A 26,795-nucleotide genomic window follows, 5' to 3' on the forward strand; every position below is an offset into this window, starting at 1 on the left:
GGAGGCGGAGGTTGCAGAGAGCCGAGATTGCGCCACTGCACACCAGCCTGGGCAACAGAGTGAGACTCTGTCTCAAAAAAAAAAAAAAAAAAAAAAAGCTGTAGAATAAAAATTAAATAAATAAAATCTGCTACTAGGAAATCCTTAAAACACATACAAAAATAAAGCTAATTAACATTGTTTATTTCATAGAAAGTAAAAGTTTAACTGTTTATCTTATAACCTTTTTAGTACTGTTTAAGTGTTTTGACATGAGCTGAATTTCTTTTAAATTACAAAAAAAAAACGCGAAAAAACCAGAATAATAAAACAGTCCAAAATGCAATGCATAATCTTGACTGGAACTTGGATTGGATGGAGGGGCAGGGAGAACCGTGCTGAAGGACATCTTGGTATAACTGGGAAACTTTTTAATTTTAAAATGATTGTATCAATGTTAACTACTTAATATATATTATTGCACCAATATTAAATGTATTAGTAATGATAACGATACATATATGACTTTATAGGAGAAAGTCCTTATTTTTAAGAAATCCATTTTAAAGTATTTAAGGAAGAAATATCATGTCTGCAACTTATTTTCAAATGGTTCAAAAAATATTTTTAATATATGTACATTTTTATAGGAAAAGAAAATGCAAAATATATATAAGTTATCACTAAACTTTTACAAAGATGTGAACTCTTTGAAAATAAAAAGCTGGGGAAAATTTTTTTTTTTTTAAATGAAAAAAAGAATCCCGGCCAGGCGCGCTGGCTCACTCCTGTAATCCCAGCACTTTGGGAGGCCGAGGCAGGTGGATCACCTGGGGTCAGGAGTTCAAGACCAGACTGGCCAACATGGCGAAACCCCATCTCTACTAAAAATACAAAAATTAGCCAGGCATGGTTGTGCGTGCCTGTAATCCCAGCTACTAGGAGGGCTGAGGCAGCAGGATCACTTGAATCTGGGAGGCGGAGGTTGCAATGAGTGGAGATGGTGCCACTGCACTCCAGCCTGGGTGACAAAGCGAGACTTTGTGTCGAAAAAAATAAATAAATATATACATACACACACATACATACATATACATATATATATAAGCTATCACCTCATTATCCTGCTCTAAGGAATCAAGCAACTCAGTCTTTAAATAAAAAGTCCAATCAAATATAAAACAAATATTCTAAAAAATAAAGTCAATATATGCTTACCTCTATGGTTCCTGTGGCAAACAAGCCATGCTCTGAATTTATGTCACAAACATTATTCTCCCTAACACAGGAAAGCAGTAAGAGAGAAAGTATTAGTTAGCAGCTACTTTAGCGGGGAAGGAATATTAAATAAACAGCCAACCCAAATTCTGGGAAGAAAGAAGACACACAGATTCTCTCTCACTAATCTGCAAATGGAAAACACCAAGGTTTGAAAGGGTTAAGTGCTTGGCTCACAGTCACTGGAGTTTCTGATCCCCAGGGTGACACTCTACCTGCTAGGTGACAAACGAGGAGGGACTTCCTTCTGAAATACTATTCCACTACCATGAGAAGAAAGGGTCACTCTATTTTTTCAAGGTATTTTCTTCCAAGGCAGGTAACATTCTTAAAAGAACACACGCTATCACCATGACAATCCTGAGCCTTGACAAGCTTCTCCTGGGTGCATCACTCTAAGTCTCATTTTCTTTCTCTGTAAAATGGATATTTCACCTACCTCAGGGGGTTGTTATGGGGATTAAATGAAAAAGACAGCAAAGTGTTCAGCAGTGCCTAAAGTACAGAGGACTCTCAATATAATGCATTGTGAAGTTACTACTACAAGTTTTTAAAAATAAAAATAAAAGCATTAATAGCCAATGTGAAATAAAGAAAATTGGAGTTTACTTGGTTCTTATTATCACAACATGTTCGCCTAACCTTTAAAAATCCTCTCAAAGCACTAAGAAAAATTCAGCAAGCTCTTCATATACACAATGAGAAGTAATCCAGCTTCTATTCTTGACTAGTTGTGTGGCCTTGGGCAAACTACTTACCTCTCTGAGCCTCAGCTGCCCTATCTGTAAAATGGTACTTACCATAGAAATCTGTTCTAAGTTTAAAATGAGTTAATAAAAGTAAAATGACTGAATAACACCTGGCACAAAGTAAGCGCTTTCCTACTGAGTTTATCGTTATTATTTGTTGTGATGATGACGATGATGGATTCATTCCTAAAAACTCTTAATGCATAATACGTATGTGCAGACTATAATGTATGATAAAAGGAAACTTTAAAAACCTTAAATGTCCGCTAGCAAAGCATAAAAATTGAAAAATGGCACTCCAAATTAATTCAAAATTAATTTGAATTACAGGAGAAACAAATTCATGAATGTAAATTTAAAGAACACTGCAAGTCATAATAATAAACTGTTTTTAACTGACTTAAATTTGAGTATATGAAAAAAAGCTTTAATTTTGAAAGTAATCACCGATCTTTCGGTGAATTTTTTGTTTAAGAATAAATTCAACAGCACTTTTTAACTAAGTTGCTGGGAGTTTTGCTTAATTGCAGTATTTTATGTTACTTGTTAACAAACTGAGCATCTGGCTCCACCTCCTGGTCAAAATGTATATAGCAGTATTACTAAACCAATACTCACGCAGCATCAGTTTGTAGAGGATTCAGGTATCGTCCTTGTTCTAAGTTTAACCTATAAACTTCAGAACTGTAAAGTAATAAAGAAAGTCAAAAACCTGCTAAACTACAATGAAACTTTAAGTAAATATAAATTTTATAAATATATATCACTCATAAGCCATCACTTCTTTTTATAAAACTGATACAAAAATGTATTCTAAATCTGAAAAATATTCACTTTATGAATTTGTTCATGTATAAAAGTGATTTAAACCATTCACATGCCAAGAAAATATTATTAAGTCATTACGTAGTATACTATTTACAAATAAGATGGAGAATACAAGATCCAAAAGTACACGTAATGTATCTACATATGTATATAAAAAAGGACTAGAAGGAAACATATTAAGGATTGTCTCTGGGTGGTATAATTATGGCTGAATTTTTTCTTTTTTTTTGGGATGGAGTTTTCCTCTTGTTGTCCAGGTTGAAGTGCAACAGTGCAGTCTCAGCTCACAGGCGCCCATCACTACACTCAGCTAATTTTTTGTATTTTTAGTAGACACAGGATTTCACCATGTTGGCCAGGCTGGTCTTGAACTCCTGACCTCAGGGGATCTGCCCACCTTGGCCTCCCAAAGTGCTGGATTACAAGCATGAGCCACAGTGCCCAGCCTGAATTTTTTCTCTTCTGTATTTTCCCAGTTTTCTAAAATGGGTATGAATTTGTATATATTTTTTCATGTATTTTATACACACACACACACACACACGCGCACACATATATATACACACACATACATATAAACACACACACATAATAGCCACCAGCCAAATACCTGGTCAAATGCTACCTTTTTGATGACTATAAAAATAATATAGGCGGGGCGCAGTGGCTCATGCCTGTAATCCCAACACTTTGGGAGGCCGAGGTGGGCAGATCACGAGGTCAAGAGATCGAGACCATCATGGCTAATATGGTGAAACCCTGTCTCTACTAAAAATACAAAAATTAGCTGGGCATGGCAGGGCGTGCCTGTAGTCCCAGCTACTCAGGAGGGTGAGGCAGGAGAATCGCTTGAACCTGGGAGGCGGAGGTTGCAGTGAGCGGAGATTGGACCACTGCACTCCAGCCTGGTGACGGAGCTAGACTTCATCTCAAAAGATAATAATAATAATAATAATACAGGCCAGGTACAGTAGCTCACACCCGTAATCTCAACATTTCGTGAGGCCAAAGCAAGAGGATCATTTGAGCCCAGGAGTTCAAGACCAGCCTGGGAAACATAATGAGACCCCATCTTTATAAAAAACTAAAAACCAAAAAGGTACTTCGAATAAAAAGTTTTGAAATACTGTGCAATAGGGCTAAGAAACTGACTTTATCAACTACATTATACATGTATATATCTCCAAATTTAGCACCATAGTAACAGAAGCCAAAGATATAACTCCTAAATGAGTTGGTCACATGTAGGAATTATACTCTTTAAGCAACTTAAAAGCAAAGATAATGTCTTATTCTTCTTTAAAAAAATTAGTCCTTCAAATACTGCTGTACTTTCAGGGGGAAAAAAGGGGTGTTTCTATTGAAATTGTACTAAATTTTTGCCTACAATTTATCCTGTTAAATATTGTAGATAAATTGCCAAAACTAACAGTCAAATAGATACACTAATGGCTTTGGTTAAAAAAAAAAAACAAAAAACCAGGCCCAGCACTGTGGCTCATGCCTGTAATCCCAGCACTTTGGGAGCCAAGGCAGGTGAATCACCTGAGGTCAGGAGTTTGAGACGAGCCTGGCCAACAAGGTGAAACCCTGCCTCTACTAAAAACACAAAAATTAGCTGGACTTGGTGGTGGGTACCTGTAGTCTCAGCTACTCGGGAGGCTGGGGCAGGAGAATCACTTGAACCCAGGAGGCGGATGTTGCTGTGAGCCAAGATCGTACCACTGCACTCCAGCCTGAGCGACAGAGCGAGAATCCCTCTCAAAAAAAAAAAAACAAAAAAAAAAAAAAACAGAAAAACAAAACAAAAAACATGGGTAGATAGTGGTGTTCTAAAGTTATGACTTCTGTCCTAATTAATTTCTTAAATACATTTACTACTTAATGGTTTTGAAACAACTGTTCAATTTTTTAAAATTTTGAAAACTTGCTAATGACCTTTTGTTCAGAATTTCGTAGACTGTTTAATGTAGGACATCAACTACACAATGAAAGATGCTTGAAATGCTTTTGTCATTTCATGCAAATCAAATTAAATCAAACTATCAAATTACCAAAAATAATAAAGCCCTCTCCCAATTTTTTAAAACTAGAATCCATAACCACATATGACCTATTAATCACAAAGTGATCAGATAGAAACTGATTACTGACATGAAACAATCTTAGAGACAGAAATCTAGAAGATAAACAGATAACTAAAATACCGTGTCTCGTAAATTGTGGTAACTGGGCTAAACTGAAAAGGTTCACACACTTCCCATCAGTATTTCCCAATGAGGCAGGTAACTATCAAAGATATTTTTAACATTAGAAAATATCGTATTAAGCAAAACAACAGTTGTTAAAACAGCATATGTAGATTATGTACCATATGTAGATTATGTAGAAATCAATTATGTAGAAAATAATTTTTTTTTTGCCTATCCTTTGTTTTCTACTTTTTTTTTTTTTTTTACAAGAGCCACATATCACTTTTTTATTAAAACAAGCTATCTACAGAAATTGTACAAGAAATTTAGGAACAGAAGTTGGTTGTTTTAGGAGGTGAAAAGGAGAAAGAGGGACTAGATCCCATACCTTGCACCAACAAAGTACAAGTCACAAGATGGATAGTGGTAAGAGAAATCTCTCCCGAACTTTGGTATTCTGGTTTTGTAGTAAAAACCTGATTGTGAATGAAATTCAATGTATCTATCATTATGTAAGAAGACAATCTGAAAATAAAACAAAAAAAATTAATTTGCTTAGGTTCCTAGTTAGGTGTTTATTTCATCATCACTAAAAAACTGGCAAACCAAGAAAAACTCTTACCCCTCTCTCTCTCTCTCTCTGTCTAAACACACGTCTGTGCACACACTCTCCACTGAGATTAAGAATGAAAACTCCCCAATGGCTCCTTAATGCCTACCTGCATCCTGATAGCTTTTCTGCAAACCTTACCTACTAATTAAAGACTTGCAACAAATGCCCTTCATTTACCTGGCACGAGCATGTCATAACACAGAGCACTCTCATGGTACCCTCAATGAGCAGCTTCCTCTTTCACTTGGGAACACATTTAAATAATCCCGGTGGGGCGCAGTGGCTCACGCCTATAATCCCAGCACTTTGGGAGGACGAGGCGGGTGGATCACCTGAGGTCAGGAGTTTGAGACCAGCCTGACCAACATGGAGAAACCCCGTCTCTACTAAAAATACAAAAGTAGTTGGGCATGGTGGCGGGCACCTGTAATCCCAGCTATTCGGGAGGCTGAGGCAGGACAATCACTTGAAACCGGGAGGCAGAGGATGTGGTGAGCCAAGGTTGCACCATTGTACTCCCAGCCAGGGCAACAAGAGTGAAACTCTGTCTCAAAAAATAAAAAACAAAAAATGATAATAATAATCCCACCATTATCACACAAGGTATGATAAACTCCTTGTATCTTTGACTTTAGTGTCAAAGACACTCCTTGTAACTTGACTTTAGTGTACTAAAGGGGTATCTCAAACATCAACAGATGGTATTTAAAGGCAAATTCATCAGTATTTAGAGAAAATACACTCTAAAATTACATGTTCCAAAACGTATGATAAATGACACCATAGACAAAAGGATAAACTGTACCAGATAGTTTCCAAAACTGAAAATACAAAGTCATGTCAGCTAAGAAAATTCAATTTTCTTTCAAGATGCCATTTGACATCACTAAAAATGTTTTACTTTTAAATCCAAGAGTTTACTGACAATTTTATAACTGCTGAAAGTGACTATAAGAGTTGAAAGATAGGTTGGGCGCCGTGTCTCACGCCTGTAATTCCAACACTTTGGGAGGCCAAGGCAGGCAGATCACTTGAGGTCAGGAGTTTGAGACCAGTCTGGCCAACCTGGTGAAACCCCATCTCTACTAAAAATACAAAAATCAGCCAGGTGTGGAGGCGCACACCTGTAGTCCCAGCTACTCGGGAGGCGGAGGCAGGAGAATCATTTGAACTCAGGGGGTTGATGCTGCAGTGATCCGAAATTAAGCCACTGCCCCTCCAGCCCGGGTGACAGAGCGAGGCCCTGTCTCCAAAAAAAGAGTTGAAAGATGGACTAATGGCACCAAAAAAAGAAATAAATCTACTTAGCTATATTTTGAACTGTTTCAGAATATACCCCAACAATTTGCAAAGTTAAAAAAAAAAATTAAACATACAACCCTGCTAGTTTACTTTTCACATATAAATAAGAAAATGAAAGCAACCTGGTATATAAATCTAGGTTAAATGTAAAAATCAGAATCACAAATCTAGAATATAAGATGATATAAAACATAACTGCTGCCAATTCTTAAAAATATAAATAAGGTTTCATATATGATATGAAAAATTAACTTTGCTATTAGATTGGCCAAAGGCTATCTGTATCATTGTATTATTAATAAAAAACGATGGGTTACATTTTACTACACAGCCATTTTTGTTTAACAATAGAACTACACAGCCATTTTAGTTTAACAATAAAAATATCATAAAACTGCTCATCATCAAAATAAATTCCACTCATTCATTTCTTGGGTCTAGTCAGTACAAACCAATGCTATAAAACATACCTTTGAGTAGTCATCAGACAAAATTTCAAAGGTGACAACTGAAAAACAAGAAATAGGAAAAATACAATTATCAATCAACATTCTTAATAACAATGCAAACTTGATGCAAAGATTCTAATTCAACACAGAAATTATGCACATACCAGTTTTTTTTCTGCCTCTACGTGAAACAAGAAAATTGTCATAGTATATTGTCCCAAAACACCAACAAAAACTTAAAAGCTTCATAATTTCTCAATACATATCAACTAGGTTTCTTGTAGAACTGAAAGCAAATTCACAAAATATAATGACTTCTAAATTCTGACACTCTTTCTGAGATGTTGAAAACAAAATCATTTTAAAGACTTTCAAGGCCGGGCGCAGTGGCTCAAGCCTGTAATCCCAGCACTTTGGGAGGCCGAGGCGGGCGGATCATGAGGTCAGGAGATCGAGACCATCCTGGCTAACATGGTGAAACCCAGTCTCTACTAAAAATACAAAAAATTAGCCGGGCATGGTTGCTGGTACCTGTAGTCCCAGCTACTCGGGAGGCTGAGGCAGGAGAATGGCGTGAACCCGGGAGGCGGAGCTTGCAGTGAGCCAAGATCACACTACTGCACTCCAGCCTGGGCAACACAGTGAGACTCCGTCTCAAAAAAAAGAAAAGACTTTCAAATATACATTAAAGAACATTTAAAAAATTGTTGCTTAACAAAAAAGATAACAGTCATTTTTTTACCCATTCATAGTCTACCTGATAAATAAAAAGAGTGAAAAATAGCCATTATTAGTGGCACACAGAGTTTCTATTGTTTTCAATAAACAAAGTAAGACCCTATCACTATGGGGGAAAAAAAAACAGAAAAAAAAATTAGCCAGGCACGGTGGTGCACACCTGTGGTCTCAGTTATTTGGGAGACTGAGATAGGCAGATCTCTAGAGCCTGGGTAGTTGAGGCTGCAGTGAGCTGTGACCACAACACTGTACTCCAGCCTGGGTGACAGAAAAAGATCCTGTTTCTAAAAAGTAAAAAAACAAACAAAAAAAAACCCAAAGGGTGAAACAAGTTGTGAGACTATGTATAAAATTCCACAGACCACATATCCCATTAACTCCTTTCCCCTCAATCCCAAATTCTAGGCCAATTGATAAAAGTACTTGAACTTTCTCATTTTAATTTGACTTTAGTGTCATTCAGAATTCTAAGAATGACCCCCAGTGACCTTTACTCTTGTATAACCCCCTTCCCTTGAGAGTGTGTGTGGAAACTGTGAATTGATAAGACATTGCTCTAGTGATTACACTACATTTTATGGCAAAGGGGAGATTTATAATCATATGAGCCCTTTAAAAGCAGAGTTTCAGCTGGGTGCAGGGGCTCACGCCTGTAATCCCAGCACTTTGGGAGGCCAAGGTAGGTGGATCACAAGGTCAGGAGTTCGAGACGAGCCTGGCCAAATCTGAAACCCCGTCTCTACTAAAAATACAAAAATTAGCTGGGCGTGGTGAAGTGTGCCCATAATCCCGGCCACTCAGGAGGCTGAGGCAGGAGAATCGCTTGAATCTAGGAGGTGGAGTTTACAGTGAGCCAAGATCGTGCCTCTGCACTCTAGCTGGGTGACACAGCAAGACTCTGTCTCAAAAATAAATAAATAAAAAATAAAAGCAGAGTTTCTCTGGCTGGCAGCAGAATAAAAAGTCAGAGAGATCCAAAACACAAGGGGCTGGGTGCAGTGGCTCATGCCTGGAATCCCAGCACTTTGGGAGACCAAAGTGAAAGGATGGCTGAGGCCAGGAGTTTGAGACCAGCCTGGGCAACATGACTAGACTCCATCTCTACAAAAAATTATAAAATTAGTGGGGCGTGGTGGCTCACATCTGTAGTTCCAGCTACTTGGGAGGCTAAGGTAGGAGGATCACCTGAGCCCAGGAGTTCAAGGCTACAGTAAACTATGATCACACCACAGTACTCCAGTCTGGGCAACAAGATCCTATCTCTTTAAAAAAATAATAAATAAATAAAAGAAAGAAAAGAAATACAGGGAGGATGTGATGAGCTTTTGCTGGTTTGAAGGTGGAGATGAGCGTGTGATGAGAAATGCATGTAGCCTCTAGAAGCACAGAGTGGCCCCCAGCTGACAGCCAGAAGGAAATGGGAACCCAATCCTATAACCACAACAAACTGAATACTGACAACAACCTGAGTGTGTTTGGAAGCAAATTCCTTTTGATTTTTTTTTTTTATTTTTTTTGGAGGGGGCTTTCTCTGAAAACCAGAAAAGCTGCTAGTCAATTCTAAAAGAACTACAAACTAACACGTGGAAGCATATTCTTTTCCAGCACCTCCAAGTCAGAGCTCCACCTGGTCAACACTCTATGAGCACAGAAGCTGCACAGACTTAAGATCCACACAACTGTGAGCTACTAAATGGATGTTTTAAGCCATCTGGATTGTAGTACAGTAATCTGTTATATAGCAATAAAAAAAAATTACAAACTGTTCTCATTTTAAAACCAGAAAAGCAAACAACATAAAAAGTCATTTTCACGAATTCAAATTTAGCTTTTTACTCACCTTCTGAATCTAAGCACCTTTCAAACTTCAAGGATAACTGATAGGTGTCATAACATCGAACCCGAGGTTTATATGTTCCTACAAAAAATTAATGTGATGTAAAACCTAAAGACATACTTTCATAGTCAACATCCACAGATACATTGAGTATACCTCTTGTTCAGAGATAGGCAGGATTAATTGCAATCAAATCAAAAGAAAGGAATGTAAAAGCAGCTCCTCTCAAACACCCCAAGGAAAAACTGAGCAAAAGCTAAACAAGCAAGTCATAGAAAACCAAACAAAATTACTAAGAAACTTTACAAGTAATCTAACAAAATACATGAAAACGACGAAACAGTTTTGTCCACCAGAATGGCAAAGATTTAAAAAACGGTTAATATCTGTGTTGGTGAAAGCGTAAAATATTCCCATATACTGTTGTTGATTAGTATACAATTGATACAACTTCTTTGAAGGATAATCCCTAAAATACATGATGTTTCTATACTTTCAATCTATATTTCAACTTACACAAATTGAACTCACGGAAATATATCCACAAGCCTGCCAAAGATATCAAGAATGTTCACTGCAGCATTATTTATAAATGGTCAGCAACTGAAAACAAATAAAATGTCCACTGACAGGAAAATGGTTGAATGACTGACAATAAATCCACGCAAGGGAATATTACATAGCCCATAAAGTGGATGAGGCAGACTTGTAGTAACCACTGACATGGAAAGCTGCCAAAACGTACTATAAAGTAAAAGTACACAGAGAGAGCACAGGCGAGTGCTGGAATATGATCCATATAATACAATCCCAATTCTGTACAATGCAATGGTAACTTTGGCACACTGTCTTTTTTTTTTTTTTTTTGAGACAGTCTCATTCTATCGTTTAGGCTGGGGTGCAATGGCGTGATCTCGGCTCACTGCAACCTCAGCCTCCCAGGTTTAAGCGATTCTCCTGCCTCAGACCCCTGAGTAGCTGGGATTACAGATGCAGGCCACCAAGACCAGCTAATTTCTGTATTTTTGGTAGAGATGGGGTTTTACCATGTTGGTCAAGCTGGTCTCAAACTCCTGACCTCAGGTGATCTACCCGCGTTGGCCTCCCAAAGTGCTGGGATTGCAGGTGTGAGCCATCGAGCCCGGCCTTTTTTTTTTCTCTTTGAAACGGAGTCTTGGTCTGTTGCCCAGGCTGGAGTGCAGAGGAGCAATCTCGGCTCACTGCTACCTCTGACGCTTGGATTCAAGTGATTCTCCTGCCTCAGCCTCCCAAGTAGCTGGGATTATAGGTGCCTGCCACCATCTGGCTAATTTTTGTATTTTTAGTAGAGACAGGGTTTCACCATGTTGGCCAGTGTGGTCTCAAACTCCTGAGTTCCGGTGATCTGCCTGCCTCAGCCTCCCTAAGTGTTAGGATTATAGGCGTGAACCACTGTGCCTGGCCTAACTTTGGCACTTTGTAAGGCAAAAGTTGGAGGAACTAACTTCACAATGATAGTCTATCTCCATGAAGTGCAGTTTCGGAGACTTTCATATTTTATGTTATGTATTTCCAATAAAGATATCTTAAAAGAATGAGGTAGTCCTTTGTTTACTGACATAGATCAAAACCCAAGATTTCATTTAAAAAAAAAAAAAAAAAGGTTATTTTGTGGGGTTTTCTTTGGTGAATTTCTTTTTCCTTTTTTGAAATAGGGTTTCACTCTGTCAACCAGGCTGGAGCACAGTGGTGCAATCACGGCTGACTGCAACCTCAACCTCCCTCGGCTCCAGTGATCCTTCCACCTCCGCTTCCAAAGTAGCGGGGACCAAGAGGCGCCTGCCACTATGACTGGCTAATTTTTGTATTTTTTGTAAAGATGGGGTTTCACCGCATTGCCCAGGCTTGCCTCAAACTCCTGGACTCAAGTGATCCACCCACCTCAGCCTCCCAAAGTGCTGGAATTATAGGCATGAACCACCGCACCCAGCTTAAAAAAGAGAAGTTTAAAACCAGTAAATATAAGCCCACTGTCGTATGGCAATAATTTTAATAGATTTGTATGCATGTGTGTATGTGTATATATACACACATATATATGCATGTGTGTATATATGTGTGTATATATATCTACATTCATACAGATAGATATATACACACAATTTTACACACACACCCCCACAAAATTTGAAAGGCCACACATAAAACTTTTAATATAGCCAGGACCTGTATTCCACTGTCGTTTGTTTTTGGGGCTTTAATTTTTTTCAGAGACAGGGTCTTGCTCTGTTGCCCAGGATGGAGCACAGTGGTACAATCATAGCTCGTTGTAACCTCAAACTGCTAGGCTCAGGCAATCCTCCTGCCTCTGCCTCGTGAGCAGCTGACACTATAGATGCACACCACCACATTCAACTAATTTTTTTATTTTATTGTAGGGACAGAATCTTGCTATGTTGCTCAAGCTGGTCTTGAACTCTTGGCCTTAAGTAACACTCCTGCGTCAGCCTCCCAAAGTGCAGGGATTATAGGCATGAGCTACTGTACCCTGTTGTTTTTTATTGCTGTGTTGTTTAAAAGGCTTACAAGTATTACTTTGGCCATCAGGGGGAAAAAGTGGTAAAAAATATAAACATTAATAAAAGTAGGCCCTCTATTTTTTATCTTTCATCCCCACGTAACGGAAAAAACTAACACCACCACTAACGATAGATTTAAATCTGGCATGATCATAAACCCAATGCTTCCAAAAGGAATTAAGAGGCCAGTCACTACCATAACAAAACAATACTTAGCACATCCCCTGGGTTCATTCCCTTAGATAATCTATTTCCCCAACCAGAATGAAGGGTCTTCAGGGCCAATCTCATTCAACTTGTTTTTAGCCACACGGCCTAGAACACCAAAGGGAATCTGAGAAAGAAGTACGGATAGATACCAACATTGAAAGAAAAACCTCTACCAAACTAAATGGAGAAGCAAGTGACACTCCAACTCCATTTCCCCTACCAGTACCAGAAAAAGGCCTCGAGGAAAGTCAAACCAGAAGGACTCTGGACTTTACAATTGTGCTGTCCAATATGGCAGCCACTAGCAATGCATAGCTATCTAAATTAAAAATAATTAAAATCAAATTAAATTAAAGATTCCAGCTGGGTGCTGTGGCTCATGCCTATAATCCCAGCACTTTGAGAGACAGGTGGACAACCGCTTGAGTCCAGGAGTTTGAGACCAATATGGGCAAAATACCCCATCTCTACTAAAAGAAATTTTTTTGGCCTGGCACGGTGGCTCACACCTGTAATCCCAACACTTTGGGAAGCCGAGGTGGGCAAATCATCTGAGGTCGGGAGTTCAAAACCAGCCTGACCCACATGAAGAAACCGAATCTCTACTAAAAATATAAAACTTAGCCAGGTGTGGTGGCGTATGCCTGTAATCCCAGCTACTTGGGAGGCTGAGGCAGGAGAATTGCTTGAACCAGGGAGGCGGAGGTTGCGGTGAGCCAAGATCGCGCCATTGCATTCCAACCTGGGCAACAAGAGCGAAACTCCGTCTCAAAAAAAAAAAAAAAATGTAATTAATGGCCATAGTGGTGAACACCTATAGTTCTAGCCACTCAGGAAGCTGAGGAAGGAGGATGGCCTGAGCCCAAAAGTTCAAGGTTACGAGTGAAACCCTGTCTCTAAAAAAAAATGAAATTCAGTTCCTCAGTCTCACTACCATGTTTCACATTTTCTTCCTTTTCTTTTTTTTTGAGACAGAGTCTCACTCTGTTGCCCAGGGTAGAGTGCAGTGGCACGATCCTGGCTCACTGCAACCTCTGCCACCTGGGTTCAAGCAATTCTCATGCCTCAGCCTCCAAGTAGCTGGGATTACAGGTGCATGCCACCACACCCAGCTAATTTATTTTTAACAGAGACAGGATTTCACCATGTTGGGCAGGCTGGTCTCGAACTCCTGGCCTCATGTGATCTGCCTGCTTCACCTCCCAAAGTGCTGGGACTACAGGCGTGAGCCACCCTGCTCAGCCCACATATTATTTATGAAATATTTTTAAGATAAAATAAAACCGAGAAGTTCTGAATAAGAAGGATAGTCATTAGGCCAGGCGCAGTGGCTCACACCTAAAATCCCAGCACTCTGGGAGGCCCAGTCGGGTGGATCACTTGAGGCAAGGAGTTCCAGACCAGCCTGGCCAACATAGTGAAACCTTATATCTACTAAAAAAATACAAATATTATCTAGGTGTGGTGGTGCACACCTGTAGTCCCAGCTATTCAGGAGACTGACGCAGGAGAATCACTTGAACCCGGCAGGCAGTGGCTGCAGTCAGCCAAAACCATGCCATTGCGCTCCAGAATGGGTGACAGAGTGAGACTCTGTTTAAAACAAAAACAAAAGAAGAAGAAGAAAAGCCACCAATTTTGCATAGAAATAGAGGATGATTTCATAAAAGAAAGTGTCATTTAACAAATCTGTATCCTAGCTTTCTTAAGTACTAGATCTGTGAGCTTAGACAAGTCACTTAATATCTCTGGATCTATAAAATGAAGAAAATTTAACTTTCTTCTAGTCTTCAATAAGGGTGTCCATATAGCTTAGATTTCCTCAATTCTTTTTTACCAGTTTCTGAACATAAAACTGAAGGCTAACAGATGTAGATAGTGTTAGTTAGTACTGAGATAATCATTAACACAAAGCAAAAGAGACTGGCCTGTGTGGGTATAAAAGGTGTTACCAAAAAGAAAGTGGTTGGAAAAGGAATACTGATACCAGCAAAAAATGTTTGGACAATATACAGGACTAATGCACCAAAATCATAACCACTAAAGGTTGGGTGACACTGTTCAACACGCCAACACAGTAAAAGTTCTCTATATTTCATGATTTTTTGATAATGATAAATACTGTTAATGTAAAATCTTAGGGATATTTTTAAAAATTAGTACATTATACAGAAAACCATGTTATAAGTGACCTTTCCTGAAACTCTCATTCATTGTTAGTAGGAGTGCAAATGATACGATCACTTTGGGGAAAGACTTGGAAGTTTCCCAGATTACTAAACATACACCTACCCAGGACCCAAAAATTCCACTCCTAGGTATTTACCAAAGACATGAAAGCATATACCCACAAAACAGACTTCTATGCAATTGTTCAGAGTGCTTTATTAGTAATAGTCAAAAAACTGAATGAAAATAGCCCAAGTGCTCATTACATGGAGAATGAGTAAATAAACTGTGGTTTAGTCATCTATTTTTTGGTAATAAAAAAAAGAAGCTATTGACACATGTAACAACATGCATGAATCTCAAATACAAAATCCTACATGAAATAAGTCTCACAGAGAAAGAATATACAGTGTATGACTACATTTATATTAAGTTATAAAACAGGCTAAACTTGTCTATACTGAAAAAAATCAGCAATGGTTGTCTCTGCACGAGTGGGAGACATTTTCTGCAGGAAAAAAACGTTCTGTATCTTGATAGAGCTTTGAGTTACACAAGCATGTGCATTTGTCAAAACTAATCAAATGGTAAACTTAGGATCTGTGCATTTCACCAATGTAAATTTATCTTGAAAAAAGCCATAAGTAAATATTGATAAATATTGAACTCCAGCTAATGATATACATGCTAAGGTGTTTTGGGGTGAAGTACACTGGTATCTTCAACTTACACTGATATGCATCGAAGAAACAAGATGGACTGATGTATGAACAAAGAGACAGATGCACGGGATAAATCAAATACTGCAGAGTAAACTATTTACTGCGGAATTTAGGTAGTAGTAAAGTGGGTGTTTACAATTTTTTCAATATTTCTGTGCGTTTTAAGTTTTTTATAATAAAATATTATGGTTAAAAACAACAACAACAAAAAAAATCTTTCCCATCACAGCATTTCCTGGTACAAAACGCATGGAAATCATAACCAAAAAGATGCTTACCAGTTGCTAAAATGTACTGTCCGTCTTTTGACACCTTAATAGTGGTACATACAGTGGGCATTTCAAAATCCTGAATAAGTTCAATTCTCCTACGGACATCTAAAAGGAGAGAAAAAAACAACTTAGTTTAGCTAACATGTGCTTATTGTCTAACATAAGAAGACAAATGTATGCCAAGCAGTCACCACAACCATAAACAGGTAAAATTCATCCCAAATGCTTCCCAGCCTTGGGAAATGGTTGGCCTTCCAGCCCAACCATTAAACAGCAAAGGTTTTTTTCCTTAGCTCATATATTGTTTTTCTAAGCTAAGTATTTCATTTTCACTTTTCAAGAGGAAAAAAAGTATCACCATTAATTGAAAAAAAAAAATTTCCACAACAGTGTATCAAACATTCAGAGTTATAGGAGGAAGAGCATAAACATTAAACCACTTTTTGAGACAGGGTCTCACTCTGTCACCCAGGCTGTAGTGCAGTGGCACGATTATGGCTCACTGCAGCCTCAACCTCCTGGGCTCAAGCGATCCTCACACCTCAGCCCCCCAAAGAGCTAGGACTATAGGTGTATGCCACTGCACCCAGGTATTTTTGTATTTTTGTAGAGATGGGGTTTTGCCACATTGCCCAGGCTGGTCTCGAACTTCTAGGCTCAAGCAATCCTCCCACTTCAGCCTCCCAAAGTTCTGGGACTGCAGGAGTGAGCCACTGCACCAGGCTCCTAAACCACTATTATTACTCAATCACGGCAAAGAAAAAAATCTTATAATTTTTTTTTCTCCTAAATGACAGGTTTAAGCCTCTAAACTCTTTTTTTTTTTTTTGAGACAAAGTCTTATTCTGTTGCCCAAGTTGGAGTGCAGTGGCACAATCTCGGCTCACTGCAAAATCCACCTCCCAGGTTCAAGCGATTCTCCTGCCTCAGCCTCCTGAGTAGCTGGGGCTACAGGCACGTGCCACCATGCCTGGCTAATTTTTGTATTTTTAGTAGAGATGGGGTTGCACTATGTTGGCCAGGCTGGTCTTGAACTCCTGACCTCGTGATCTGCCCGTCTGGGCCTCCCAAGGTGCTGGGATCAGAGGCGTAAGCCACCATGCCTGGCCCGAACTCTTAAGTTTATATAAGAAACTACTACCAAGCTGACTTATGCCTCTGTTGGCACCAATTATCTGCAGACAAGAGGAAATCCCTTTGATACCTTAGGTCTTTAAAGAATAAGTTAAACAAAAATATGGGAAAATAAATTTTCTTTCATATGTGACAAGCTATAATGAAGAAAACATAATGAAAACTTGTTCACCAAAATTATTTAAGTTAGAATTTTTCTTACAATTTCTTGCTGCCGTAAATTTAAAAGAATCATCTTCTACAATCATCTTTTAATGTTCAGGTTCATATATCCTACATGTAAAATTCCTTTCTTCAAAAAATGCTCATTGTCTCTGTATCTCAAACACTGATAAATGGATTTAATTCACAGGATAAGATTTTGATACACCAGAGAGCAAAGCAACAGGAGAGACAGTCCTCCTTGGACCTGCATGCTTACTGGGTATGGCGAGATTGCAAGGCCCCAGTCACTCTAACCTGAGCCATTTCTCAGGGTTGTTTACGCTGCTGAGAACCTTGACAGAGAGGTAACACATCCCTTCTAGACAAAGCACAGGTTTGCTTACCACTTGCTAGAAAAGCAGTGGACTTCCCAAGCTGTGTTGCTCAGCCACAACACAAATCCACTGTGTGCCAAGCATCCATCTGGACTGTGCTAAGTGTCTCCAGGAGACTCAAGAGGGGAACTGGCACAAATATGCTGATGTTCATGCTATTTACTGTGCTGTGAGTAATAAAATCTGCATCTCTAACTCAGGAGTCTTGCATCTTACCGTTGTTATCCGTGAAACAGTAACAGGCTAACTCATTAGTTAATAAGGTAAAATCAAAATCCCATACCCACCAGGAATATATCAATCACAGTAAAAAGTTTCTTAAGAAGGAGAAAGGCAGCCAGGCGTGGTGGCTCATGCCTGTAATCCCAGCACTTTGGGAGGCCAAGGCAGGAGGATCACCTGAGGTGGGGAGTTCGAGACCAGCCTGACCAACATGGAGAAACCCCATCTCTACTAAAAATACAAAAAAAATTAGCCGGGCATGGTGGCTTGTAATCCCAGCTGCTCAGGAGGCTGAGGCAGGAGAATTGCTTGAATCCGGGAGGTGGAGGTCGCAGTGAGCTGAGGTCGCGCCATTGCACTCCAGCCCAGGGAACAAGACTGAAACTCCGTCTCAAAAAAAAAAAAAAAAAGAAGAAGAAGAAGGAGAAGGGCTGGGTGCAGAGGCTCATGCCTGTAATCCCAAAACTTTGGGAGGCCAAGGTGGGAGGACTGCTCAAGCCCAGGAGTTAGAAACCAGTCTGGGCAACACAGCGAGACCCCATGTCAAAGGAAAAAAAAAAAAAGGAAAGAGACAACAGCATTCATTTTCCACTATATGTTACTGCATTCTTATAAATCCTCACTTGTATATGATAACAGCAAATGAGTAAAAGCATTAGAACACGAATCACTAATGCAGCTGAAGCGGGAAAAAACAATACTCACCTACATCTTTCTTCTGTAGTGCTCTCTTCTTCCTATCAGAAAGCCACTTAAAGAAAATGAAGAGACTTTATTTTAAAACAAACTTTGCTAAATTTTTTTCAGCTTGCAAAATCAATACATGCTTATATTTAAAAATTCAAACTTTATAGGAATATATAACATATGAAGCAAAAAAATTCTCTAATCCTAACTCTACTCTTAACATATTAAATATCTCCTGGCTTTTTTTCTTGTGTATACTTACATACATTAGATAATTTCTTTTATTTTTACTTTTTTAGAGGCAGGGTCTCATGCTTGCCCAGTCTAGAGTACAGTGATGCAGTGTGACTGCAGCTCACCGAAGCCTCAAGCTCCTGGGCTCAAACAATCCTCTCACCCTTGCCTTCCACAATGCTAGGTCTACTGACACGGGCCACCAGGCCCAGCCAGCTAAGACATTTTTTGAACTACAACCTTTTACACAAGAGAAAAACTAACCCATCTAACCTAATCCAATCTAAACTAACCCAATCCAATCTAAAGGAAAACAGAAAGCCTCAAATATTATCGGTTATAACTAAATATACAGAACAACTTAATTTATTTAAGTGAGAATTTAAAAAGTAAAACATTTATAGGAGAATGTTTCTTATAGAAATACATTTTTTACAAAGAATAAAACCAGATAAGTAACTGACCAAATAGCTGATACTTGGCCAGGCACAGTGGCTCATGCCTATAATCCCAGCATTTTGGGAGGCTGATAGACACCAGCCCGGCCAACATGGTGAAACCCTGTGTCTACTAAAATACAAAAAATTAGCCAGACGTGGTGGTGGGCACCTGTAATCCCAGCTACTTGGGAGGCTGAGGTAGGGGAATCACTTGAACACGGGAGGCGGAGGTTGCAGGGAGCTGAGATCTTGCCACTACACTCCTGCCTGGTGACTTCGTCTCAAAAAAAACAGGCTTAACCACTGGAAAACTAATGAAAATAAATTTAACAGCGTTAAAAATACAACAAAAGCTGATTAACTCCAGAATGGGAGATTTTTAGGTCAAATTGTATGAACAAAAATCACAGCCCCAAGTCAAAAGTGTGATAGGGCTGGAAATGAAAATTAACTTTATTCATCAATACATTAAACAAATATTTATTTAGTATACTAAATGCCAGTAATTAGGTATAGCAGTAGTAAATAAAACACGGAAAAAAAAAAACCCTCTTGGCTGGCTGCAGTGGTTCATACCTATAATCCCAGCACTGAGGCAAGGGGATCACTTGAGCCCAGGAGCTCGAGACCAGCCTGGCACTAAAGTGGGATCACTGTCTCTACCAAAAAAAAAAAAAAAGAAACTGGGCATGCTGGTGCGCACCTGTAGTCCCAGCTACTCAGTAGGCTGAGGGGCAAGGATCGTTGAGCCCAAGGGAAGTCAAGGCTGAGGTGAGCCATGATTGTGCCACTGCACTCCAGCTTGGGCAATGAGTAAACCCCTGTCTCAAAAAAATTAATTAATTAATTAATTAATTAATCTAAAAACCCCTCCTTTCATGAAGCTTTCTTTCAAGTGAGGGAACACCAACAAATAAGGAAGTAAAACAATTAAAATGTCTGATGGTTATGTATACCACGGAAAAAATAAAGCAAGAAAAGGAGACGAAGTGTTGGTGGAGAATTATAATTTTAAATAAGGTTAAGGTTCTCTTGAGCAATGACCTGAAAGGCATGAGGAGGCAAGCCTGGTGAACATCTGGGAGAAAAGCAGGCAGGCAGGGGGAATCCCCAGCACCAAGGTCCTAAGGCAAGCGTGTGCCTGGTCTCGAGCAGTGAGGAGACTTGTGAGGCCAGTGGAAGGTGGAGAACAGCGACCGCTGAGCTCAGAGAAGAGGGCAGGAAGGCACAACATCAAGTAGGACCTTATAGGCCACTCAAAGGACTCTGCTTTTCACTCCCAAGAGACCAGGAGCCACTGGAGGGTTTTGAGTAGAGGATCACTCTGCCAGCTTACTGATAATAGACTGTGGAATAAAGGGGTAGAGGGCGGAAACTGAGAAACTGCTTGGAAGTCAACTGCAATAACTGCAATTGCATAATCCAGGGTGACAGTGTCTTGATCAGTGGCGGTAATGGAGATGACTGGATTCTGGATCTATACTGAAGACAGAACCAACAGCATTTTCTAATGGATTGTATGAGAGCAAAGAAACAACAAAAAACCTCCAGTGCTTTTGGCATCAATGGCTTGAGGGATGGAGTTGCCACTGACTGAGAGAGCAAAGACCACTAGGTTGGAGGAGGGGCAAATGTGGGGGGAAAGCTGGTGTTCTACTTTGGACAAGTTAAGTTTGAGATACCTATCAGACATGCAAGTAGGGATGTCAAGAAACAGCTGGACACACAAGTCCAGTTCAGCGTAGAGGTAAGGGCTAGAAATGTCAATGTGATAGTTAAGGATACGCAGATGTGCTTAAAGCTGCATCGGATCACCTGGGGAGTAAATGTAGAGGCTTCTCTACATTAACAAAAAGGTAAAGCCCAGAAGGAGAGAAGCAATATTTGCACAGATCAGACAACAATAGGGTTCCACGTGTAGTTTAGGTACCACACCTCAAAGAAATAACCAGAAAACGGCCAGGGGCGGTGGCTCAAGCCTGTAATCCCAGCACTTTGGGAGGCCGAGGCGGGAGGATCACGAGGTCAGGAGATCGAGACCATCCTGGCTAACACAGTGAAACCCCGTCTCTACTAAAAATACAAAAAATTAGCTGGGCATGGTGGTGGGCACCTGTAGTCCCAGATACTCGGGAGGCTGCAGCAGGAGAATGGCGTGAACCCAGAAGGTGGAGTTTGCAGTGAGCAGAGATGGCGCCACTGCACTGCAGTCTGGGTGACAGAGCAAGACTCCGTCTCAAAAAAAACAACAAACCAGAAAACATTAACCAGGACAAGCAGGGCATTAACCAGGACAAGCAGGGGTTTCCAAATCCACTCAGCTCAAGCTACTCTCCCTACCATTCCACTGGAACTCCTCACCAAGGTCAATGGTGCTGCATCATGCCAAAGTCAATGGTCTCTTTTCTGCCTTCATCTTACTGAAGCTCTCATTAGCAGTTGACACAGGTGACCACTCCTCCTCCTTGAAACACTTGCTTCTACAAAAGCACACATTTCCGAGTCTCCCCTTCCATCAGTGCTTACTACTCCTTCTTCTTTGCTGGGTTCCCCTCCTCTTCTTAGATGCAAACGTTAAGACTGCCTCAGGTCCTCAGCCCAGTTCTCTTCTGTTCATTCTCTCACAATTTGCTCTCACCCTGTCCCAAACAATGACAGTGACTTAACTGCAATCTCCATACTAGTATCCATGCAACTGCTAACTACTCAACATTTCCATTTGGTATGTATTAGAACTTCAAATGTTCACCATTGAAAATAAAAATCTTGGGCCAGGCGCAGTGACTCATGCCTGTAATCCCAGCACTTTGGGAGGCCGAGGCGGGTGGATCACGAGGTCAGATCGAGACCATCCTGGCCAACATAGTGAAATCCCGTCTCTACTAAAAATACAAAAATTAGCTGGGCCTGGTGGTGTGTGCCTGTAGTCCCAGCTACTGGGGAGGCTGAGGCAGGAGAACTGCTTGAACCCGGGAGGTTGCAGTGAACCAAGATCAGGCCATTGCATGCGATCTCAAAAAAAAAAAAAAAAAAAAAAAAAATCTTGATTCTTTTTGCTCACTACGTTCCTCCTCTCCACCCTTTAACGTGTTCCTTCTTGATTCTTCTCCATGTCAGTTAGCAGCACCACCATGCACCCACTTGTTCAGACTCAAAACTGAAGAGTTCTCTGATTCCTTCCTTTTTGTCACCTCAACTTCCCTCTACCAAGAATCCAATCCATTAGTAAGTTCCATCAGCCCTATCTACAAAATATGTCCTGAGTCACTGTGTCTTAGCATCTCCTTTCTTCCCAGGCAAGCCCAAGCCACCAAAGTCACTCACCCGGACTACCTAATTCATCCCCACTCGAACCCTCCCCAGCCAGTCATCTGTCACACAGCAGCCCACGTGGAAACACAACAGTGACTTCCAGCAGCACTAAGAATAAAACTTGAACTTCCTACCTTTCCTACCAGGCCTACCTCTCCAGCCTCATCCACTCTGCCTTCGCCCCCTCACTCAGCATACTACAATCACACCTGTGCCTCTTCCGGTCCTCCTACATATCCAGTACATTCCCATGTGGGGACCTTTGCACCTTCTGTTCTCAGCACTGAAAACTCTTCCCCCATCTTCATATGACTGACCCCTCTTCATCATTCAAGTTTCTGCTCATATGTCACCTCTTGTAGACAGGCCTTGCCCGAAGGTTTTATCCAAAACACTTTCAACACTTTATCCAAAACGGCTCTCTTCTAATCATTCATCACGAAAAGTACTTTTTGACTACCTGAAATTGCCTTATTTGCTCACTTGTTTATTTTCCTTTTCCCCAACAGGGAACCTTATCTGAAATGTCCACCATATATCCCAAAACTTAAAACAGAGTTGCTTGCACATAGTAACTTCTTAACAGGTGCGGAGAATGAATAAACAAAATGAGAAAGCTCATGAGGTGTGAAGAACAACTGGAAGACAGGGCAATATTTAAATCAGAATTTTAGGAAGAAAGGAAAAACCTAAGCACTGGCTCCAAATTTTTGTAGAAGCAGACACATGGAAGGAGGGCTATATTTATTCTGTTTTCCAAGGGCAGGACTCAGACCAACAGTGGCATGCTATAAGGTGACATATTTGAAAAACCACTTTCTAACAAGTGCAGAGTCTCAAAATGGAAATGAGCTTCCACAAAAGGTAGTGCTTGGACAGAGGCTTGATCACCACGTAGAAGAAACAAAAGAAAAGTTTCATTGCCTAGGTGTGTCATGCTGGACAAGCCACCATTCCCCTTCCTGGATCTCAGCTGCATATTAAACACATTATTAAATCTCAGCTGCATTATTAAACACGAGAAGATTGGAAGCGAATTACCGATTTGTCCAAGCCCTTTCCAACTTTAAGACTAGGAATCAAGTCTTGAAAATACTGTCCTCCACACCATAAATTCTGCAGATGCGAAGTCTGTATCTCCCTTGTTCACCGTTGTATCCCTAAGACCTGGCAAATGAAAGGGACTCCACAAACAGCTGATGGCTATATGGGGGAGAGATCTGTCCATGTTTTCCTTCTCAGTGTGTGGCAAGGACTGTGAACATCCAAAGAAGCCCAAATGGATGCGTTCTCTGGAACAGAAAACTTTACAAAAGTTCCAGCAAAGTTCACCGACCCTGATTATCCCTTGGTCCAGCTTCTGGCGCGGTGACGGCAGTGTCCTCGTTTCCCAATGCCGACACCTCCCCAGGAAACTGTCAGCCGCCTCTGGGCCTCCCCGAGTCGGGGGGTGACCACAGTCCAGCTAAAACAGACGCTAGGGCCCAGGAGAGGGGCGGCTGTCCCACGAGGAGGACGACCCCAAAGAGTTCGTGAGGGGGCCGGAAAGTGACTCACCTCAGGAAGGGACTTGCCGCAGCTGAGACTGTAAATCTTCACCTCATTGAGGCTGGAAACCTGCATGGCGGCGCACAACACTGTTCAAGTCCCGGGTCCTTTCCTACCAGCGTGCTCGAGCACCGGAATCCCCGGCCCTCAAAGCCCCTGCTCAGCCGGCATGCGGCCGCTGGCGCCGGCTGATGACGCACTTGCGGGCGCCGGAAGACGTGCGCAGGTTCCCAGAAGAGGGAAGGGGGTGAATGCTGGAAGAGCGGCGGCCGGGAGGGTAACTAGTGAAGTTCTGGCAACCCGGCGCGGCTGTCGGCGACGCTCCTACGGGCAAGACTAGACACTGCTCTCCCTGCTGTTAGCATCCCGAGCGGCAGGAGGAGGCTTTCGAGTCTCTGCCCAGGCCGAGATGTCATCCTTCCAGGCGGGGGCGAGGCGGTTCAGCGAGCGAACCCAGCGAGCGAAGGCGACCAGGGTGCGAATTCCGAGTGGAAGTGTATTCTTTTCTCTCCTCCAATGTTTCTGAGATGTTACGTTAGAAGTACTGTAGGCCGGGTGCAGTGGCTCACGCCTGTAATCCTGACACTTTGGGAGGCCGAGGCGGGCCGATCACCTGAGGTCAGGAGTTCAAGACCAGCCTGGCCAAGATGGTGAAACCCCGTCTCTACTAAAAATACAAAAATTAGCCGGGCCTAGTGGCGCGCGCCTGTAATCTCAGCTACTCTGAAGGCTGAGGTGGGGGAATCGCTTGAACTCGGGAGGCAGAGGTTACCGTGAGCTGAGATCGCGCCACTGTGCCATCCTGGGCGACAGAGTGAGACTCCGGCTCAAAAAAAAAAAAAGACTGTAGAGCCATCTTCAACCCATTCCTATCTCTGGCCCTCATTTTCAGTATCTAAACCTGGATATTTCTAATTATGAAATATTTCCTTGAAGTAATTTGTTTTCATTCCTCCTGCTGAGACTCAAATACTTACTATTTTTGGATTATCACTTTCCCAACTGGTCTTACCGCCTTTGATTTAATGAATAAATTATTTTATGCCTTACTTTCTAAAACCCAAATGTTTGTTTTGCTCTCCTACCCAGAACATTTTTGGAAACTCTCAAATACCAACACCACATTGCATCTGAATTAGGTTGAGAGTTCTTCGTGGACCCTATATCATTTGTCCTTATATTCCCTATCCACCCCTACCCAGAGTACCAGAACAGTGCCTGGCCTCTATTAGGCATTGCTACGTATTTACATTTAGCCATGTACATAGGGATATATTCCTAAACTCTGTCCTCAAATTTAAGATCCTCCACGAATTTTTAATTTTCTGCACTGGTTACAGTTAAGAAAAACTGTAAACGTCCTTGGGAAAGGTGGCATAATAGAATGGTTAGATCACAGACTCTGGCTTGGCTTGGTGGCACAGGTCTACAGTCCTAGCTACTAGTGAAGCTGAAGCAGAATCACCTGAGCTCAGGAGTTCTTGGCTGTAGTACACAACGAGCATTGGGTGTCCTCAGTTTGGCATCAATATGGTGACCCCACAAGAGCCAGGGACCACCATGTTACCTAAGGAGGAGTGAAGCAACTCAGGTCAGAAATGGAGCAAGTCAAAACTCCCATGCTCATCAGTAATGGGATCATGCCTGTGACTAACTCTGCACTCCAGCTTGGGTAACATAGCAAGACCCTATCTCTTGAAAAATAAAGATCACAGACTCTGAAGCCAGACTGGCAGGGTTCAAATCCTGACTGCCATTTTTAACTGGAAGATCTTAGGTAAGTTACTTCACCTCTCTGTACCTGTGTAAAATGGAGATAGCAATAGTATCCACTTGACAGAGTTATGAGGATGAAATACGTTCATATTTATAAAGCGTTTGGAACGCAGTACTTGGCACATAGTAAGACCATGTAAGTGTTTGTAAAATAAAACAAAATAAATGGCATATACCAAATAAGTGGAAATGTATCCAAATTCCATTAGCATTTCCTTTTTAACAGTTTTATTGAGATACAATTAACATGCTATAAAATGTCCCCGTTTAATGTACAATATAATGACTTCTAGTGTATTCAGAGTTCTGCCACCATCACCACAATCATTTTTAGAACAAAAAGAAACCCCAGCCTCAATTAGCATTCACTCCATGCCCCATCCCCCACCCAAGCCCTAGACAACCACTAATCTACTTTCTGTTGGGGTTGTGGGTTTTTTCCCATGGGGGCATCTCACTTTGCCATCCAGGTTGGAATACAGTGGCATGATCATGACCCACTGCAGCTTCAAACTCATGAGCTCAAGCTGTCCTTCCACCTTAGCCTTCTGAGTAGCTGGGAGTACAGGCATACCACCACAGCTGGCTGTTTTGTTTTTACAGAGATGGGTCTACCAGTTAAGCATCCCTAATCCAAACATTTCAAATCCGAAATGCTCCAGGGAGCATTTCCTTTTGAGTATCACATTGACAGAAAGTTTCAGATTTTGCAGCATTTTAGATTTTGGGTTTTCAGATGAGGGATACTCAACCTGTATTTTATAAGGGCACCAATCCCATTCATGAGAGCTCTGCCCTAAAGACCTAATCATGGGTCAAGCACGGTGGCTCACACCTGTAATCCCAGCACTTTGGGAGGCCAAGGCAGGCAGATCATGAGGTCAGGAGTTCGAGAGCAGCCTGGCCAACATAGTGAAACCCCCGTCTCTACTAAAAATGCAAAAATTAGCTAGGCATAGTGGTGCGCACCTGTAGTCCCAGCTACTGGGGAGGCTGAGGCAGGAGAA

General features: G+C 41.1%; 1 protein-coding gene across 4 annotated transcripts in view; it reads right to left on the reverse strand.

Annotated features, from left to right (window-relative positions):
* Positions 1–25,496, reverse strand: part of NOL10 (nucleolar protein 10) — a 116,352-nt gene extending 90,856 nt beyond the window's left edge. Inside the window, exons 1-8 of one of the 4 annotated variants that reach the window (XM_017947280.2) lie at positions 25,478–25,496; positions 18,497–18,542; positions 15,903–16,001; positions 9,969–10,046; positions 7,412–7,449; positions 5,415–5,551; positions 2,625–2,690; positions 1,198–1,258 (exon numbers count right to left, since the gene is read on the reverse strand). In XM_017947280.2, the coding sequence (XP_017802769.1) occupies positions 1,198–1,258; positions 2,625–2,690; positions 5,415–5,551; positions 7,412–7,449; positions 9,969–10,046; positions 15,903–15,963 (441 nt within the window). In that variant the 5' untranslated portion in view covers positions 15,964–16,001; positions 18,497–18,542; positions 25,478–25,496. Of the gene's footprint in view, positions 1–1,197; positions 1,259–2,624; positions 2,691–5,414; positions 5,552–7,411; positions 7,450–9,968; positions 10,047–15,902; positions 16,002–18,496; positions 18,543–23,505; positions 23,982–24,021; positions 24,655–25,477 lie in introns of those variants that run through there. The other 3 variants (XM_003908272.5, XM_021924570.2, XM_003908274.5) reach the window with 3 other exon arrangements.
* Between the last annotated feature and the right edge of the window lie 1,299 nt (positions 25,497–26,795).

Source organism: Papio anubis, chromosome 14, assembly GCF_008728515.1.
Source record: "Papio anubis isolate 15944 chromosome 14, Panubis1.0, whole genome shotgun sequence".
Taxonomy (NCBI): domain Eukaryota; kingdom Metazoa; phylum Chordata; class Mammalia; order Primates; family Cercopithecidae; genus Papio; species Papio anubis.